General features: G+C 43.1%; 1 protein-coding gene across 1 annotated transcript in view; it reads right to left on the bottom strand.

The window, feature by feature from the left end:
- Positions 1–17,030, bottom strand: part of RASEF (RAS and EF-hand domain containing) — a gene marked incomplete at its 5' end in the record, with an annotated part of 52,352 nt that extends 35,322 nt beyond the window's left edge. The window contains one exon of the mRNA XM_084899405.1: positions 16,588–17,030. Coding sequence (XP_084755531.1) covers positions 16,588–17,030 — 443 coding nt within the window. The remainder of the gene's footprint in view (positions 1–16,587) is intronic.
- Positions 17,031–17,449: the final 419 nt, after the last annotated feature.

The raw sequence follows: 17,449 nt of genomic DNA, 5'->3' as shown, positions 1-17,449 counted from the left end.
TGGAATAGAAGGAGAAATGGTGTGTTGACACTTCCTTGCTTGGTCCTTGGATCCCTGAATCCCCACACTGAGGGGAACTACCTGACCACTCTGGTCTGTCTGACACATAGGCAAAACATAAGCCTGTACTTTATAAAGCCACTAAGACTTGGAAGGTCTGTTATGAAAGTTGGCACTACAGTTTCCTAATATATGTGGGGTTTTGTGTGTGTGTGTGTGTGTGTGTGTGTTGTTTTGTTTTGTTTTTTTGCCATGCTCTTCCAGATTAGGTTACTTTCTTGATAGTTTCATATGAACTAAGTCATAAAATTCCTCTGACAGGGTAAGTCTTTTCAACCACCATCCACTCTCTTTCAAGGGAACAAAAGACCATTCTGAAGCCTTCATATACTGGCTCAGACATTCATTTAGCACCTGACATGCATTCCTGGAAGTGATTTTAGCTTTTTCATGTACTATTTACTTTATCCTCATGACAACCAAAGGAAGAAATTGTCACTAGTTTCCTATTTACCATGGAGGAAACTGAGGCAGAGTAAGATAAGTATCATCAAGTAGCAGAGCCAACTCAGCCCATTGAGCTCCAGAGTCTGGCTCTCCAGGGAAGAACTAGCTCTTCAGGCTGAACTGGTTTCAGGGGTCCCAAGTGAGCGGCTCCATTTAAGAAAATTTGTTGTACCAAGATTTTAAAAATTATTTTGGAGGAGGATATGTATTATTACTACAAACTCTGTCCACACTGCAAAGGAACTCCTTTAGAAAAAATAAAAGCATGACTAAGATTAAAATGAGGTAATCTTACAAAACGTGTTTTACCTAAAGCTATTTGAGAAAAGCACTATTGCAAACAATGAGGCACGGCCCCACCCCTCATCTGCCTGTGTGCTTTCATTTCTGCATCTGTGAGAGGAGAGAGCCATCTGGATTATGCCAACAGATTGCAGCATCAGGCACTTAGTGATTTTCACACCTGATGGGCAGGGGGAAACAAAACAAAAACAAACAAAAAAATTCTTATTCAGAGCAAGAGATAATACCTGGCCCCTCAATGTAAGATTTAAATGCTGTTCCCTATACAAGCTGCTAAACACTTGCTGATTCTTCAGCTCAACAGCCGTGATGCGTTTACTTGGTGCCAAGACAATCTTTTTTTTTTTTTTTAATATATTTTATTGATTTTGTACAGAGAGGAAGGGAGAGAGATAGAGAGTTAGAAACATCAATGAGAGTCATCGATCAGCTGCCTCTTGCACACCCCCTACTGGGGATATGCCTGCAACCAAGGTACATGCCCTTGACCTGAATGAAACCCGGGACCCTTCAGTCCCCAAGCCAACCCTCTATCCACTGAGCCAAACCGGTTTCGGCCCGAGACAATCTTTTGTTCCACTCCTGAGAGTGTAGTTACAGGCCTCTCCCGGATCCAGCTCCTGACGTCACAGGTTAATCAAGCAGAGACTGCACAACGCAGCACACAGCCTGCTTTCTGCAGGGATGTCCCTACGTGGCACAGGTGAGTTCTGAGAAGGGTGCCCACCAGTGACAAGGCTCAAAGCACTTTTAATTTCATTTCAGGGCCTCATCTAAAGCAATTACACTGGATTCACAAATACCAAGTAGACCTGTTCACAGGTGTACTTGGCAAATACCAGGTAAAAGATCAAGGTTCAAATCATATGTGTTAGTCAGCCAAGACAAAAAAACAGTCTCTACTTCTGTGCATAGAGTGCCACTAATGCTAAAAATAATCTAGTTTATGTCTAATGAAAAGGGATCAAATGAAAGGCGTTCAGAGGAAAATGCACCCTGAATTACCAATCCATTTTAGATGTTTAAAATCTGAGCCTATTCATCTTCTTTCTTGATAAACTACAATATGGGTTTGTGAGAAAGATTGTAGTAGAGGCTAATTACTGATGAAAAATTCACAACTTAAAATTTTTAAGTGATCCCTGGAAAATAAGCATTTTAAATTGCAAATAGTCCTATTGAAGCTGAAAGGGATATCACATGAACTTATAAGAAAAACAGGTACATTTACACTGTGTAAAAATTTTAAAAGTCACACAAAGATTAACATTTTACCTAGAAAATCATACATATGTGTATGCATGCATGCGTATGTATGTTTGTGCTCCTGTATTCATCCTGTAGTGATGCTGGTACTTAGAATGTCAGGACACATCTGGGAAGTAGTCAAGTGCAGACAGCATCACTCCATGCTAAGGAGCACAATGACCCAGTAATGGTGCTAGAAAAGTTGCCCCTTAGATGCCAAATCTTGCTGCTTTAAGCATTAAGATAGAGGGCTGGTTATTTATTCAAACTATAAGTTATATAGCTCTAAAGCCCAAAACTGTTTTCTGTTCATGAAAACAACTAGTGTTAAGTGCCAAAGCCTACATCATCTACACTAGAAGCTGCCACAGAAAATTGAAATTAAACATCCATGCCATCAAAGAGCACCATGTTAGATCCTGGAAACTCAATGCTAAGAAACTGGCCAAGTTCCTTCCCTCCTAAGATGATGTGCAAGATGCTCTGACAGCATTGGGCAGGTAAACATGGATGAGTAGATGTCAACTAGGCAGAACGCAGGGGGTAAGGGGTCCCAGGCACCAATAACCATAGGCTGAAGGGTGTGGGGGCAGGGATGGAGCAAGCAATTCCTGTAACTGGAAGAAGCTGGTGAGGCTGGGCAGCTCAGTACAGGGAAGAAGCAGCAGGTGTGGATATGGAAGAAGAAGTTAGCAGGAGCCAGAGGACTGCAAAGTAAGGATACGGGAAGGGGTGCTTATTTTGAGAGGGCAGAACGCCACCAGAAGTTTAAAGAAAGATTACATGATTAAGTGTACATCATAACTATTCCCATCTTCACAAAATGTTGGCTGTAGCAAAGAATTAAACAAAGGATTTTGGGGGGGGAAATTTCAGAGACAAAGGTAAATCTGAGTTCACTGTCATATAATCCAGAAATGTGGGACTTTAGGAGTTTTCACTAGCTTCTTCTTTCCTTTACTACAGAACTAGAGGCGTGGTGCATGAATTCCTGCACGGGTGGGGTCCCTCAGGGTGGCCTGCCTCAGGGTGGCCTGTGGGGATCGAGCCCCAATCAGCTCATGCCCCCAGCCTCAAAGCTCCACAGCCCCTCCTGCCCCCTGCCTTGGCCTGCCACTGCCCTTTCAACTGCTCCACCATTTCACTTATGGGGCAATTGATTGGAGCCTGGCCCCTCAGCACTGGTTGCCATCTGCGGGGCGATCAGGCTCCCGATCACACTTGCCTAGGCCTGTCACCACTTGCTCACCTACTCCACTATTTCACTGTGGTCCCACTCTCATCAGGGCCCATCAGGGCTGGCAGAGCTTCCACTGCCACCTGCTGCCAGTGCCACTCAGCCCCCTGGTGGTCAGCGCATGTCATAGCGAGCAGTCAAACTCTCAGTAGAACTCCCAGTAGAGGGGACAATTTCCACATCAGGCTTTTATTATATAGGGTGTGTAAAACTGCAGACAATTAAAATCTGATAGTACAGACAGCTGAATCTAGCTATATGTACTGCTAGACAAGGGTGACATCAGTTCTCTTTCTGAAATCCAAGTCCTTTGGGATGGGCTTCTACCCACTAACCACCTGGAGCCGGCTACATATCACTGGAAACCAGTCTAGTTTGTGTTCTCACAATAGCTCCAGCTCTTAATTCAGTTACAGAATAGGTATTGGCTCTCCCTTCTACAGAAAACACACAATGGTTTTTGAACTTGGTCCCACCATCCTGCAGACTGGGAAAGACAAGCCAGCCCAGTGCCCCAGGCTTTTCCCGGCAGTTTTGCTGCTGCTCCATCAAAGGCTGACCTAGTCCAGGTATTCAGGCATCAGTGCCTTACCCAGGGCCCTCTACCCAGAGACATTTCCTGCAGGTGAAACTCCTTCCAGATCCACATCACCCTGCAAAATATTTTACTAAGTACTTGCTTGAGTAATATTTCCCAAAGAGTTTTGCAATGAAAACTCTCTGGAACATAGATATGTTACCTAGATTTATTCAAAGTCTAGATGGATTTCAAATAGAAAACTGCTTTCCATTTAAGATCACTGACATTTCGGCACTTTCTGTTCTGGGAGCTTGCCAGTGGAGAGGGAAGGGAGACAGAAACAGCAAGGGGCATTGTGTTGAGGGTTGAGAGAAGCTGCACTCAAAGCAGCTGAGGGCTTCTTAAGTCATGAATGACAAGTACACAGGGTCAGTGTAACCACTTGACTCAGTTCAAGTGCTTCCCCACCACATCCTGGCTCTGTGACCCAGAGAAAAACCTTAACCTCCTAGGCTTCAGTTTCCTCAGTCACCATGCGAGTGTAGTAATGGGATCTGCCACACAGTGTTGTAAGAATTAATCCTACTGAAGTACATACAACCATACAAGGAACTGTAAGGGTAATCGATAAACATCACCCATTGTTACCCAAATGAGTTAGAGGTTCTCTACTGTCAGGTTCTGTGCTGTGTCTTGGGAAAGATCTAGAAGGAAGTCAGTGGTGTGACATAGTGTGGAAGCCCATGGACAGACATGTTGTCTCATGTGTGATATGTGTCAGTGCATGGGGAACCTGAAAAATGAGAACTGGGTCATGCCTGAGGTCATTCTGCAAGGTTAAAGTCCAAGGGTCAGTGAATCTCTTCTGTAAAGCACCAGATAGAAAACAGTAATACTATCTGTTGCAACTACTCAGCTTTGCCATTGCAGCATGAAAACAGCCATCCATGACACATAAATGAATGAGCTTGGCTGTGCATCAGTAAGACTATATTTATACAAACAGGCAGAGAGCCAATGGGCCTTACTGTGATCCCTGTCTATTGGCACAGACCCTGAGCATAGGAATGGGGGTGAGGTAATGCAGACCTAACCATTCTATACCCTGAAAACAGGTTTCATTCATGTCCTGTCCCTAGGTCCATATCAAGTTTTTCATGTGTGAATATCACATTATCAGTGCCATATATGTATACATGTACATGTGAGAATAGGCACCTCTTAAGAATAGTTATCTTATAATACACACTCACTCCCCCAGCATTTTTATCAACTTACTTGGAGTCAAGCTCAATGCAGGCATAATCTAGTAAGGTTAGTGGTGAGTGTAGGTGTATTGCAGTTATTTTTTCACTGAAATGTCTTTCTATTCTGGCAGGAAAGGTATGGCTTGCGGAGGAAAATCTAGAGTGCTGTATTGGTTTCTATCTAAACTTCCTTTTAGATATCTGTCATGTCACCTTCTCAGGTTTGCTGGGTGCAATCACAACTTATGCTTAACGTCCTGTATCCTGTCTGCTTTAACATTCATCCAGAATTTTCTGTTTTAACCAAAAAGGGACATTAACAGTAACTTGCTGCTGTGTACTAATACTGCATTAAAGGAATTAAGAGTCACATTAAAACAAACCAGGGCAGGCTGGTGGGTCTGCACTTTTTATCGCCAGCTTCCACCTGGTACTCGGTGAAACACGTGCGGTGAAAAGACTTCTCACTAATGTGCACCTGAATGGGAAGACTTCTGTGATAAACCCATCTCCCCTTTCCTGACCCTTTCCAGGCACAATGTAACTAAGCCCTGCCTTTCAGGAGCAGGAAACAGAATAGTCACTGATAAAACAAGGTAAGCCGGGAGGAGAGAAGCAGGAAATAGGTAACTCCTTCGGGTCTCAGATAGTGGTGGAGAAAGACCGGAGGCTGGAGAGCCAGCAGTGCAGCTACCTGCAAGATTTGCAGTGCTGCTAGGCAGCTGCTTGGCCCAATCAATAGGAAATTGGGAAATGCTAGGCACAATGTTGTACAAATTTACTCCAAAATTCTGTAATTATGATTTGGAACATCATACTTTATGGGGAAAAAATCTTTTTATGGACCTCCTATTTTTACCTGATTAAATTTATATTCTGTACCAGAATAGGATAAACTTGAAAAGGCCTACAATTTGTACCATCTAAACATAAGAAAACATTGAAAAGAGTCATAAATGAAGACAATGTATTTGCCACGTCTTATCATAAAAGTTAAGAAATGTTCAAAGAAAGTACTTTAAAGGGAGACAAAAACAGAGAATTCGTGACAATAATGAGCTGACATATTTAGATATGTCAATATTTACACATGTCAATCCAAAATAAAAAAGGAATTGAGAATATCCTTCATTAATCGAACTTGCTCTAAGCCTACCTCAGAATTTGCTCACAATATGCTCCTCAGCAGTTTGTACAGAGGATGTTTTCTGAATATACTATAGAATCATGACTACCAGTAAAGAGCACATTTGATCTCTTAAAATTAGTTTATTAGAGATATAAGTGCATTCTTGTTCGCTTAGCAGCAATGTATTTCTTAAATTCGTATTTAATATATGTTAAACACTCACTACTAATTATTGAATGACTATTTAACTAAATCATTGTTAATATGGAAGGATAAGTGTTTGGTGCTGAAGCTATAGCCTCTTTTTTTTTTTTTCAACAGTTAAATATCAACCTTAAGCCAGAGTACAGGTGACACTGGCAAGAGTCTTTGTTGCAGATTATACACAACCTTCCCTGGCCTTCCCAAAGCCTCTCTCAAAGGTTACAAGAGTTGCTCTGGAAGATTGTGCAATGAAATGACAATTTCTTTTCAATGACAACATCTTTGAACTATCTTAAATTAAAACTGTTTGGGTACATGGTAGTGTGTTTTTTTAGTTACTGAACAAAAGACCTGTCCTAGAAAGAATTTCTAAAGTCTACTTTTAATTTTAAGAATCATTGATTTTTATCTACCTACCTTGCTACCTACCCCAGACATAAAGATAAAGCAATAATGCTTTCCAGCATCTCTCTTTTATGCAAAACGATGGGCCAAAAATATCAAACCAAAGCAAAATTAATTCTTAAGAGGTTTTCTTATAAACGTCTTGAACACATAGCCTGTTTAAAATAAAATGTCCTGACATCTTAAATTCCACATTTCAACAGCGAAGACCCTTCGAGAGACTCAGGCCCGGGGCATATTTTCCACGAGGCAAACGCTTCCCCAGATCCACTCCACTGCTCATCACCTGTCCACTTCATTGCTTCCCCAGCAACCTGCAGGAATTTAATTATTTTTTCATTTGGTTTTCTGAAGAACCGAAAGGTGATTTTCTGGAATGTTATTAAAAAAAGAAAGTAGCTAAAAATTCTATTAAAATCTGACTTTTTCACATTATACAAGGATCAGTTGTCCTGAAAACTAACCCTCTTTGAGCTCCCAGAGTCCCAGTCCACTAAAAGAGCAAATAAGCCTTAGATTTGCAAACACATCTCCTGAAGGAATCTGACCCCAACCCTGCAGGAGAGCCAAGAAAAGAAAAACCCACTCTTCTCTCAATTGGGTCATCATCTCAAAGCACTGGTTCATCAGATAAGTGATTATTTATTTATTTATTTATTTATTTATTTATTTATTTATTTAAATTTACCTCAGTTTATGTTTCCACCCCAAACCTTTACTCTTCCCTGGCTCCCTGTGGTATGAGCTGCCCTCCTCTCCCCTCTGCATGGGTAACATACCCTGTCTGGCCCCAAAGCTACTAAACAAAATGGAAATATATGTTGAACAGTCTCTTTAAATCCAAGTACTAAAGAAGAAGCTAGAATGAAGTTATTACAAAAATTCACATGAATGGACAAGAAAAAAAGAAAACCACAAAGCAGTAGTATCTATTTGCCTTCATGTATAGTTTTTGTAGCTTTTCCCTAATTAAAAAAGAAGAAGAAGAAGAACATTAAAAATAACTTCAGTGACCAACTGGGAGCCTAAGAGGGATCTGTAAGTCCGTCCATATCTTCCAGATTCCCAAGGGAATAAACCCATAGCCACTCTTGGCTTGGTGCCTACTTCTTATATGTATATGATATACATCCATGTTTTGTGCTTACCTTGGTGCCTACTTCTTATATGTATATGATATACATCCATGTTTTGTGCTTACCTTTCTTAATGCAATTATTTTTAAAAAGATCACTTAGAACTACAATGTCTACTTTGGGGAGCTTTCAATATGAACAAAATGGGGAAAGGAGTTAAAATACAGATACACATGGAAAATAAAACTGCAAGAAAATAATAATCTCAACATTATGGCACTCCAGCCATCTGAAACCCAGGTATCTTGGCACCATGAAGAGTCCATCCAGAAAGGTGAGAGTCAGGAAAGAATGAAGAAAAGTCTCTAAGACACCGGACTTAGTTTAGGAATAACCTGCATTCAAACAGCGGTTTTAAAACACAATTCCAATATATCTGATCATTTACTTTCTGAATCTTCAGAAAATAAAGGTCCCCAAGAAAGAAGGAAATACTGACAATAGTAAGTTGTAACGTGACAGCAAGGACTGAAAATGTATACAGGAACTGAAAAAGTCAAGCTGAACTACAATCTCCATAAATCCTAGGAATATCACGCCACTACTGCCCAGGGTAAGACTAGACTTCCTGAGTTAGCAAGGAAAGCTTAAATTATTTTGCAGTTATTAAAAGCAATGCATTGTATGTGTCCATATGCTTACCAAATGACACATGATAAAACTGCTCACTGCAGTACTGCATGTAATAGCCACAACGTAGAAATTACCCAAATATTCATTAAAGGTAAAGTGGATGAATTGTGGAACTTTGCACAGTGGAATACTCTACAGCAATGAAAATACTGTAACTTATTTACTCACTTATAGAAGAGTTCTCAGGCATGGCCAATGCTGCTGGTCTGAGGCCCTTGAGTAGCAAAGCCTGAGAAAAAGATTTAAAACCACTGTCTGCTGAGTTCCTGGGAACTGAATGATGCCTCATCCTGGAAATAGGAGCCTGGAAATAGTGGCATTCTGATGGCTGAGCTTTTGTATCTGGGCTTCCCTGTGCCTCTCAAATTGCACCCCAGTTAGCAACAACCAACTCTGGGACAAAAACTAGCAACTGGGGACAGCAGAATAAGAACTTGTCCCAACTGAAAGGAATTTGTTACTGTTTCCCATTAAATCTTCAGCCTTTGGATTTCTTAGCTTAATGCCTTTCCAGTAGCATTTGCAGAAGGGAGGGAGAGAGGGGAGGAGGGAGAAAGAAGGAAAGGAAGAAAGGAAATGAGCAAGCAAGCACGTAGTGTGCCTGGGAAAGTGCAGCCATGTAAAGGTTGGGTTGGCTTGCCAGGTGGCTAAGGCTGCTTAAATCCAAGCTGTCTCATCGGACGCGCTCAGTTTGGCATAACGAATATTTAGATGAAGAATGAGACTGAAGGGTGAGAATGGAAGGGTAGAGACAAGTGTGAATAATAAGCCCTCTTCTCCCAGGGAGCAGCTCAGAGCCATAAACACATGGAAGGCGAAGCTTTTCTTGGCAGATAGAAAAATGTTAATAAGTCTCAAGTTGCCCTAGAAATTCAGTATGTTGTTTTGAAGTGCTGAGGCATTTGGAAGGGGTACAGGAGGAATATAACATATGTACAGGGATTTCTTCCAGATTCAAATAAATATTTGAAAGTTTTCTGGTACATATTTTATAAGCTGAAGGCATTAAAAAATGCTCTCTGATCTTTTCAAAGCTGACTCCCCTAACAGGAAATCTCAAAAACTGAGACTGAAAAATTTCCTTCGTGACTATGATGGTTAATTTTACTTGTCAGCTTGGCTAGGGTACAGCACTCAAACATTTGGTCATGCATGTCTGGAGGTTGTTGTGAAGGCATTTTGTACATGAGATAACTAACGCTTAACACAGTAGAGTTTGAGTAAAGCCAATTATTCTTGTCCAAGAGCGAGAATAAAAACAGACTATCTTTGGGTCAAAATACTATTTCTCCGACTTGAAAGGGGAAGAAGGAGCACAGGGAAAGCTCTGAATTAGAATGCCATGGAACCACGCCTAGCATCAGCACAGATCTTCAAAGCAAGATCACACCTGACACGTGAATTTACCATTCACAGCTAGGAAACAGAGTTTGCAAACTGGACACAGTATTGTTTTCATCTCCATGTTTTGACCTTCACAGAGTATGCAAAATTGGAAATTTAACATCTGCATTTTTCACCATCTTTATAAGTTGGCATCACTGACAGCACTGGGCCTACATCCAGCATGGCAGCAACTGTCCAGAAGAAGCAGAGCTTCCTCCTGGTCCAAACTCCACTCCAGTCCACTGAATCAATGTCACCTGCCTGGCCCCTGAGGCCTCCGAGTGTGAGCCCATCCATCACCTCAGTCACCCACAGGTAAGAGAAGGGAACCCAGAGATCATCTGACAGAGGCCTAGAGTCTCTCTTGCTGGTGCTGTGACATCCCCACAGTAGATGACTGGAGATAATTTCTCTACTGAAGACAGGAGGAAACTCCCTGAATTTAATTGGTCTGCTTGATTTCTAACCACTGGTGACAGCTGAATCCAGACCATCCCCCTCATAATTCTTTCACTCTGTACCTTCACTGATGCTATCACCTCTGGATAGAGGGAAACTGGCCAAGAAATTTTGATTTTGGGCAGGATACTATTTGAAAGCCAATGCCCAGTGCAATCCTGGGCACATGTGGATACAAAATAAATAAATAAATAAATAAATAAATAATCGGAAGCGAGGGAGGGAGGGAGAGAGGAAAAAGGCAAGAAAAGAGTTTCTTCTGTGGAAAAATGATAAGACTGAGAACAATTTAAGATGAATTTTTCTCCACAGCATTATGCCTTCAATTTAAATGATAGACAATGTAGATTCAAAATGAAAAATAGAGAAACAGATATTCTCAATCCTACACATAGTTCTTGAGGATTTCTCACACTTTGACAAATATGCAGACCTTAGTAAAGAAGACACTTCCTATGGATTCCAGAGTTGACATATTGTTTCTATCATATTACCTAACTATGAGCAAATATAAACCAGATATAAGCTCCTTATACTTACAGCTCCAAAAATTCATAAGACCAACACACATTTACTAAATCATTGAAATCAAACTCAGCAACATTCACCTAATCTGACAGGGAGGGGAGGGGGTACACTTGAACGGAAACTAAACCACAACAGCCAATGTCCATATGGTACCAGGAGCTGGCGTGTGGCTCTTTGGAGCACAGTTACATGAAGAAACCCCATACTCCCATCACTTTCCGTTGAGACTATAGATGACCTAAAACTGTGTTCTCAATCACTCCTTTTCACATGAACACGTCATTCATACAGTAAACTCACTGCTCTGCCTTCCTCTTCCACCCACAGCAATGACTGTAGTCCTGTGGGATGCTATTCAATCTTAATCATAAAGGCAGGTTGTGAAGTTGTGTGGCCAAACCTATAATGAATGAGTCACCCAGGCAATTCCAAATGTGCTCAAATTAATTGTTTTATCTTTCATTAAATGAAAACTGAAATGCTTAGTCTTCTAAGACTCCCAAGCATACATGTAAAGACCCCATAGGGTTTATAGCCCTTATTTGAGAAACACCCTTGACATGAAATGCCCATAGTCTGGGGTATGTGCCAGGAAGTGTCTTTCCATTCACCATACTGCATCCCAGGTCCTTCAGGTATCAAAAACTCCTAGATAATTAAGAAGGTGAGACAATAAGCTGCTTGAAGATGAGGGTCAGGTCTACAAAGTCTCACTAGTTCCTAGAACTCTGACAAGCTCATCAATACTGAGTGAACCAGAGAAAGAATTAAACAAGTTAGAGTGACTGCATTTGTGTATCTTGGTGTGTTTTTAAAAATTTTTTAATTGATTTTAGAGAAAGAAAAAGGGAGAGAGAAAGTGAGAGAAGCATCAATGTGAGAGAACATCCATCAGCTGCCTCACACACACACATCCTGACCGGGGATCAAACCTGAAACCTGGGTATGTGCCCTGACCAGGAATTGAACCGGTGACCTTTCGGAGCCTGGAACTACAATCAACCTACTGAGCCACACAACTCTGGGCTGTATATCTTGTTTTTATAAGATGCACAGGCTAAGGTCTCAAGGGTTAAAATTCATAATTATAACTTGGAAGACCCCAAATATTTACAAATTGAAGCAATGAAATTGGTTGTTTGTTTGTTTGTTTGTTTGGGGGGAGAACAATTCCAAGGAAACCATATGTGTCATACATTCATTCCACCTTTACAGCTTCTCTGAGAATTAGTGTTCACTTTGCATTTTACAACCTGGCATAAAACTAATATATCAGACAGAAACAGCTTGCATACCCATGATAATCATTTCCCACTTCTTCCTTCCAACTACATACTGCAGTCAAGGGCTCCCTAAGCCCTGGCAAGATATACATAAAGCAAGAATGTATATTGTATATACCATCTTAGGAGGAAAAGGAACAACAGACATTTGAATCACTATGGCATATTGACCTCTTCTGTCATCTAAAGGTTCAGCTATCAGCTTCCACACCTCTGTTCAAGGCAGATTAACATGTGGTAGCTACTTCCATTTCACAAATGAAATAAGTCAATGCAACCACAAACAAATCAAGAAAGAAGTCACAAACTCAAAGTAACAGGAGCAGTAGGACCCAATTTGAACAGTGATTTGGATGAGTAGTAAATCAACATTGCAGGTTAAAGACAAGCTAAAGAAGAGTCTGAGATTCTTAGAGAGTAGTATTCCAATGGCATCCCATTTTAAGCCATTTTCTTTTTGCCCACCCATCAGGGCAGAATAAATAAACTCTCACCAAAAGCTTAGAGAAAAGCTGGCCACTGTGTGTGCATCCAGAACTAGCAGTTCTCTAAGATTAGAGAGGCCAGAATACCTATTTGGGGCTAGGAAGCCAAAAAGGAAGTATTAGCTTGAAATGAAATTCAAATATCAAAACCAGAAGGGACCATCTGACTACACAGAACTAATTTTGGTGTCTGACCAAATCCCACCTCCTGTCTGGCAAATCACCAATCACAGTATCTCCTATTGCACTCCAGGCACTAGCCCTGGGTCTATTTCTGATCTGGCTATTGTCATAGAACCTGTGCCCATTCATAAAAGCATGGTGGTTCCAGTGCCAGCTAGACCCTCATGATTCTGCTCTGAGAATGTGGGGTTCTAAGCTAATTTATCAAACTGAATCAATTCACAAATGACACTCAAAATTGCTTCAAATGGAAATGAGAAAACTCTGAGAGCTTCAGCTCTCATCACAGGAGAGATGACTTCTGCCATCCCCCTGCCCCAGATCAAATGCTCAATGAACACATACACATAAACCATTTCCTTCTCTCCCTGCCAATCTCTAAACCCCATGACCAGCTCTCACTAAAACTTGATAAAAATCAAGAACTGAATAAAAAAGGCATCCAGAATGAACTGCTTCCTTAGTATATGAATCAAGGAACTGAAGACACAATCTTATTCAATTCATCCAGCAAATATTAATTGAGTCCATTTACTGAGTACCTACTGGGTACAAATATCCCTTTCACCAAGATAATGGCCCTGGCACCAGAGGTCAGCTAGGCTGTTAGTACAAGTCTGCTCTCTGTCTCTCCCCGGAAGTTCTCTGCCAACTTCGAGGGCTTCTCTTTCCAGAATTCTCTTACGTAACCACATCACCTTGCCCATTCCGGTTTCATCTGCTGGCTGTCCTAGTTCCAGCTTACTATGAAGTGGTAATGATCCGTCCTGACCTGGTCCACCATGAACACATGCCCAGGCCATGTGACTGCTTGGAAACCTCCGTCCTCCATCCTTTAAGGGAAGGAGGCCTCGTTTTCTAAGAGGAAAAGAACTCAAGAAGGTGTTGAGACATCCCAGAGACCATTTTCATCCTTTCACAATGCAGTATTATTTTCTCTCTAATATCACGCTAACTGATGACTGAAGAGTTTAACCCAAATTTGCTCAATATTCTGATCTAGGAGCTTGAATAAACTTTGAAATGGAAATAATTGCCATGTTTTGCCTCTATAAGAATCAAACATGCTTTTTATTTTGAAATATATTTTTATTGATTTCAGATAGGAAGAAATAGGGAAAGACAGAAACATCAAAGATGAGAGAGAATCATCGATTGGCTGCCTCCTGCATATCCCCCACTGGGGATTGAACCCAAAACCCTGGCATGTGCCCTGACCAGGAATCCAACTGTGACCTCCTAGTTCATAGGTAGATGCTCAACCACTGAGCCACACTGGCCTACCCAACCATTCTTATATCTGTTATTTGTTCTCCTCAAAATGTACATGAATATCTCCTCTACCACCCCCACACGCATGGGACAGCATACCAAGGGGGAAGATGAGAGTGCCAGGAGGGAAACAAAGCCCCCAGATGAATTAGCACGCCTTTCCAGAAAGACAATTTGCCCTTGGAAGAAAACATAATGTTTTCTATTTAAAGCAACTCGACTACATTATGGAGTAAAATGACCAAATACATAATTTTTTTACAAAAGAGAACTCAAGACTTCAAAGAAAGCTCCTGCTTGCAGAAGTCTGTTAAGCTGTGACTACAATACATAGTTTCCTGCAGAGAATTCTCTTGCCTTTAAATGGTTTTTGAGAAAATTTTTGAAAAATGTTTCACCCACAGGATGAATTTCTTGAGGGTATGCACTACATCGTGTCCTTTTCTTTGTCTGCAGGAACCTAGGACAGGGCCTAAGATTGGATCTAGGCCCAAAACAGACACTCAGTAATGTTTGCAGAATTTATTTGGCTAAAATAATGGCAATAGCATTATCAATAACAAAAGACTTTTATCACATTTGGATGAGAGGAAGGGAAGGAGAGCAGCTGTATGAGGAAGTGGACTAGAAGTAATGCAATTTACCAAAACAGTTATGGCTGCCATGGTAACAATCAGATGAAGCAGCTCTGTTCAGTTCTTTTCCACTTAAACAAGTACAGGAAGGTAAATATTGTACTTGTTTATCTCCCATAGAAGGGGGTGGGGCTTAGGACACGAGTCTACCAGGTGACACTGGTGACCATTAAACTTAATAACCTTTGAAGAGTTTGAAACATATCATAATAATAGGATCATCAATAATACTAAGCTCTGGTTTATACACTGATCCCAGGAATCTCCTTTTAATTACTTAAGGGTTAAGTGTCAAACAACTGTTGCTGAGACCTGACAACTGTGAAAAGTAGATTCATATGTGCGTGTACATAGATATATAAAAATAATACGATGTCAACTCACTCTTCCTTATTCCTAAAATTGTTACCATTTTAATTTGCTGGCCCCAAACCAAGTGACAGAATGAAGGATGATTCAAAGAGTAGAGTTGATAGCAATGTCTACATTTTCTTCACCCCTGGTGGAGACACTGCATTTAAATTCATTTGTCAATAACTAGGAAAGGTGAGTATCACACCCTCTTTCTCCACACAATCCCTCTTACGCTGCAGTGAGTCACTCTCCATCCAGTACTTTCCAAACTGCAGAGAGACTTTGGGAGGAGGCGGAAGTGAGGACTCCTTGGCCCCCAAGTCTAATCTGTGAATAGGAGAGCCATGCCACCGCTGCCTGACTCCCAGGGATCTTTCCTTTTCTGAGTCTCAGATATGTAAACTGGCCAACCAGCATGAGGTATTTCAGGTTTTCTTAATAATGACAGCCAGAGCTCCATAACGTTTCAACTGAAATCTAAGCAGAAAGCAAACAACCATGATACAGCATTCACATGTTGGTAGTGCCTGAGGAAGAAGGGATACCAGCTGCCAAAGACATTCCGTGACACCAGGCAGAGACAGAGCAAATGAATCCCAAACCAAAAAAACGCTTGCAGCGTTCCCTCCCTGCCCTGAACCAGCAGGCATCCCCTTTCCTGCTAAGAATTAAGTTAGTAACTTTATATTATGCTCTTTTTTTTTTCCTGTTGGAGTCAGTCATAGGAATAGAGGATTTATTGTATAATCTTATCATTTAATTCTGTTGTATATAAAGACAGCTTTTCAATTCACACCATCTGGGATCAAATCCCTGCTCTTTTATTAACTGTGCAAGTCCCTTGGCATTTTATAGGCATACATTGCTGGAGCTAAGTTTCTTCATCCGTGGGGAAAAAAAGAAAGCCTACCCCCTCCCCAATGTTATTCTGAAACTTAAACAGATGAACTCTATAAAACACCTGAATGTGTCCAGCAATATACATGTCCCCAAAAAGATCTCTTTTTCTATGTAGTAGTAGGAAAACAACACATGCACAAACTGCTCTAGCGAAGACCAAATTGGCCAAGGGCCCGGTCACCGCTGCTCCAGCTCCCGGAAGTCCTCCAGCAGATGACATAACCAGGTGGCACTGAGGAGCCCGCGCTCCTCGCCCATGTCCTGGAAGAAAGAATCTCTGAACACAGGAGTTCACTGTGGCCCCTGTCACTCACAAAGCACCTTCTGCAGGGCTTAGAAGTAGGCATTTGAAACTTTCTCCTCCACACCCTTATTCTGAATGCATTCATTCCCTTTCCTTAACTCTTCGGGGATCGCGGTCTTGGAAAAGTTAGTGAATGGAGAAAAGCAACGCCCAAAGCAGAAAGGGTCCAGTGAGCCTGCACAGCAAGCACCATTCGTACCACCTCCCGCCTGCCAACCCAGACACGCACCTGGGGATGAACTTGGCCTCGTCCCCGAGTCGCGCCTGGAAGTCCCTCCAGGCGGGGCCGGGGCCAGCCGAGCCCCGCGGGGCCGCCAGCACCTCCGCTGCCGCCGCGTCCTGGTCGTCCTCGTCCTCCTCGCTGTCCCCGGAGTCGGACGCAGCCTGGGACTCGGGCAGAACGGGGGGCCCCGCCCGCAGCCCGCAGCCCCGGCGCCGGCCCCCGCGGCGGGCCCCGCGGAAGCCGCACGCGAACTCCTGGAAGGTGATGGCGCCGTCGCGGTCCGCGTCCAGGCGCCGGAACACGGCCTCGGCGTCCGCCGGCCGCACGCGCAGCTCCGCGCACAGCGCGCCGAACTCCTCGCGCTCCAGGCGCCCCGAGCGGTTCGCGTCGCAGGCGGCGAAGACGGAGCGCAGGCGGGCCAGCTCCTCCGGGTCCCCCTCCGCCTCCATCCCGCCAGACGGGGTGGCCTCGGAGCTCAGGGACCCGACGGGCGTCCTGCGCGCCCTACGGCGGCGAAAGAAAGCGGGAAGTCCGGGCCACCCGCTGCCGCCGGGAGTGACGCGGAGCTGGGCTCGCCCGGCTGGTTCTGCCACCTGCCACCTGAGGGACGTCCTGTCCGGGCGGCGCGGGGTTCCTAGGCGGGTCCGGAGCGGCGCACCCCACACCACACTGTCCCCGGTCCCGCGCACGGATCCCTGTTGGCCCCCGCCGCCCCAGGGCCCGGCAGGTGCGCTCCTGGCTGCGCGCACCGCGCGGGAGGGTCCGCGGAGACTGAGGTCCAGGCGCAGGGGACCTGCCACTTTCCTGGCGGGACCGGCTCCGCCCAGCCAGAGAGGAGGAGCGCCCGGCTCCGGTTCCCACGCCTCGG

The sequence above is a fragment of the Pipistrellus hanaki genome (assembly GCF_964339955.1).
Source record: "Pipistrellus hanaki genome assembly, chromosome: 11".
Classification (NCBI taxonomy): Eukaryota; Metazoa; Chordata; class Mammalia; order Chiroptera; family Vespertilionidae; genus Pipistrellus; species Pipistrellus hanaki.
This window is presented reverse-complemented; position numbering and strand designations above follow the sequence as displayed.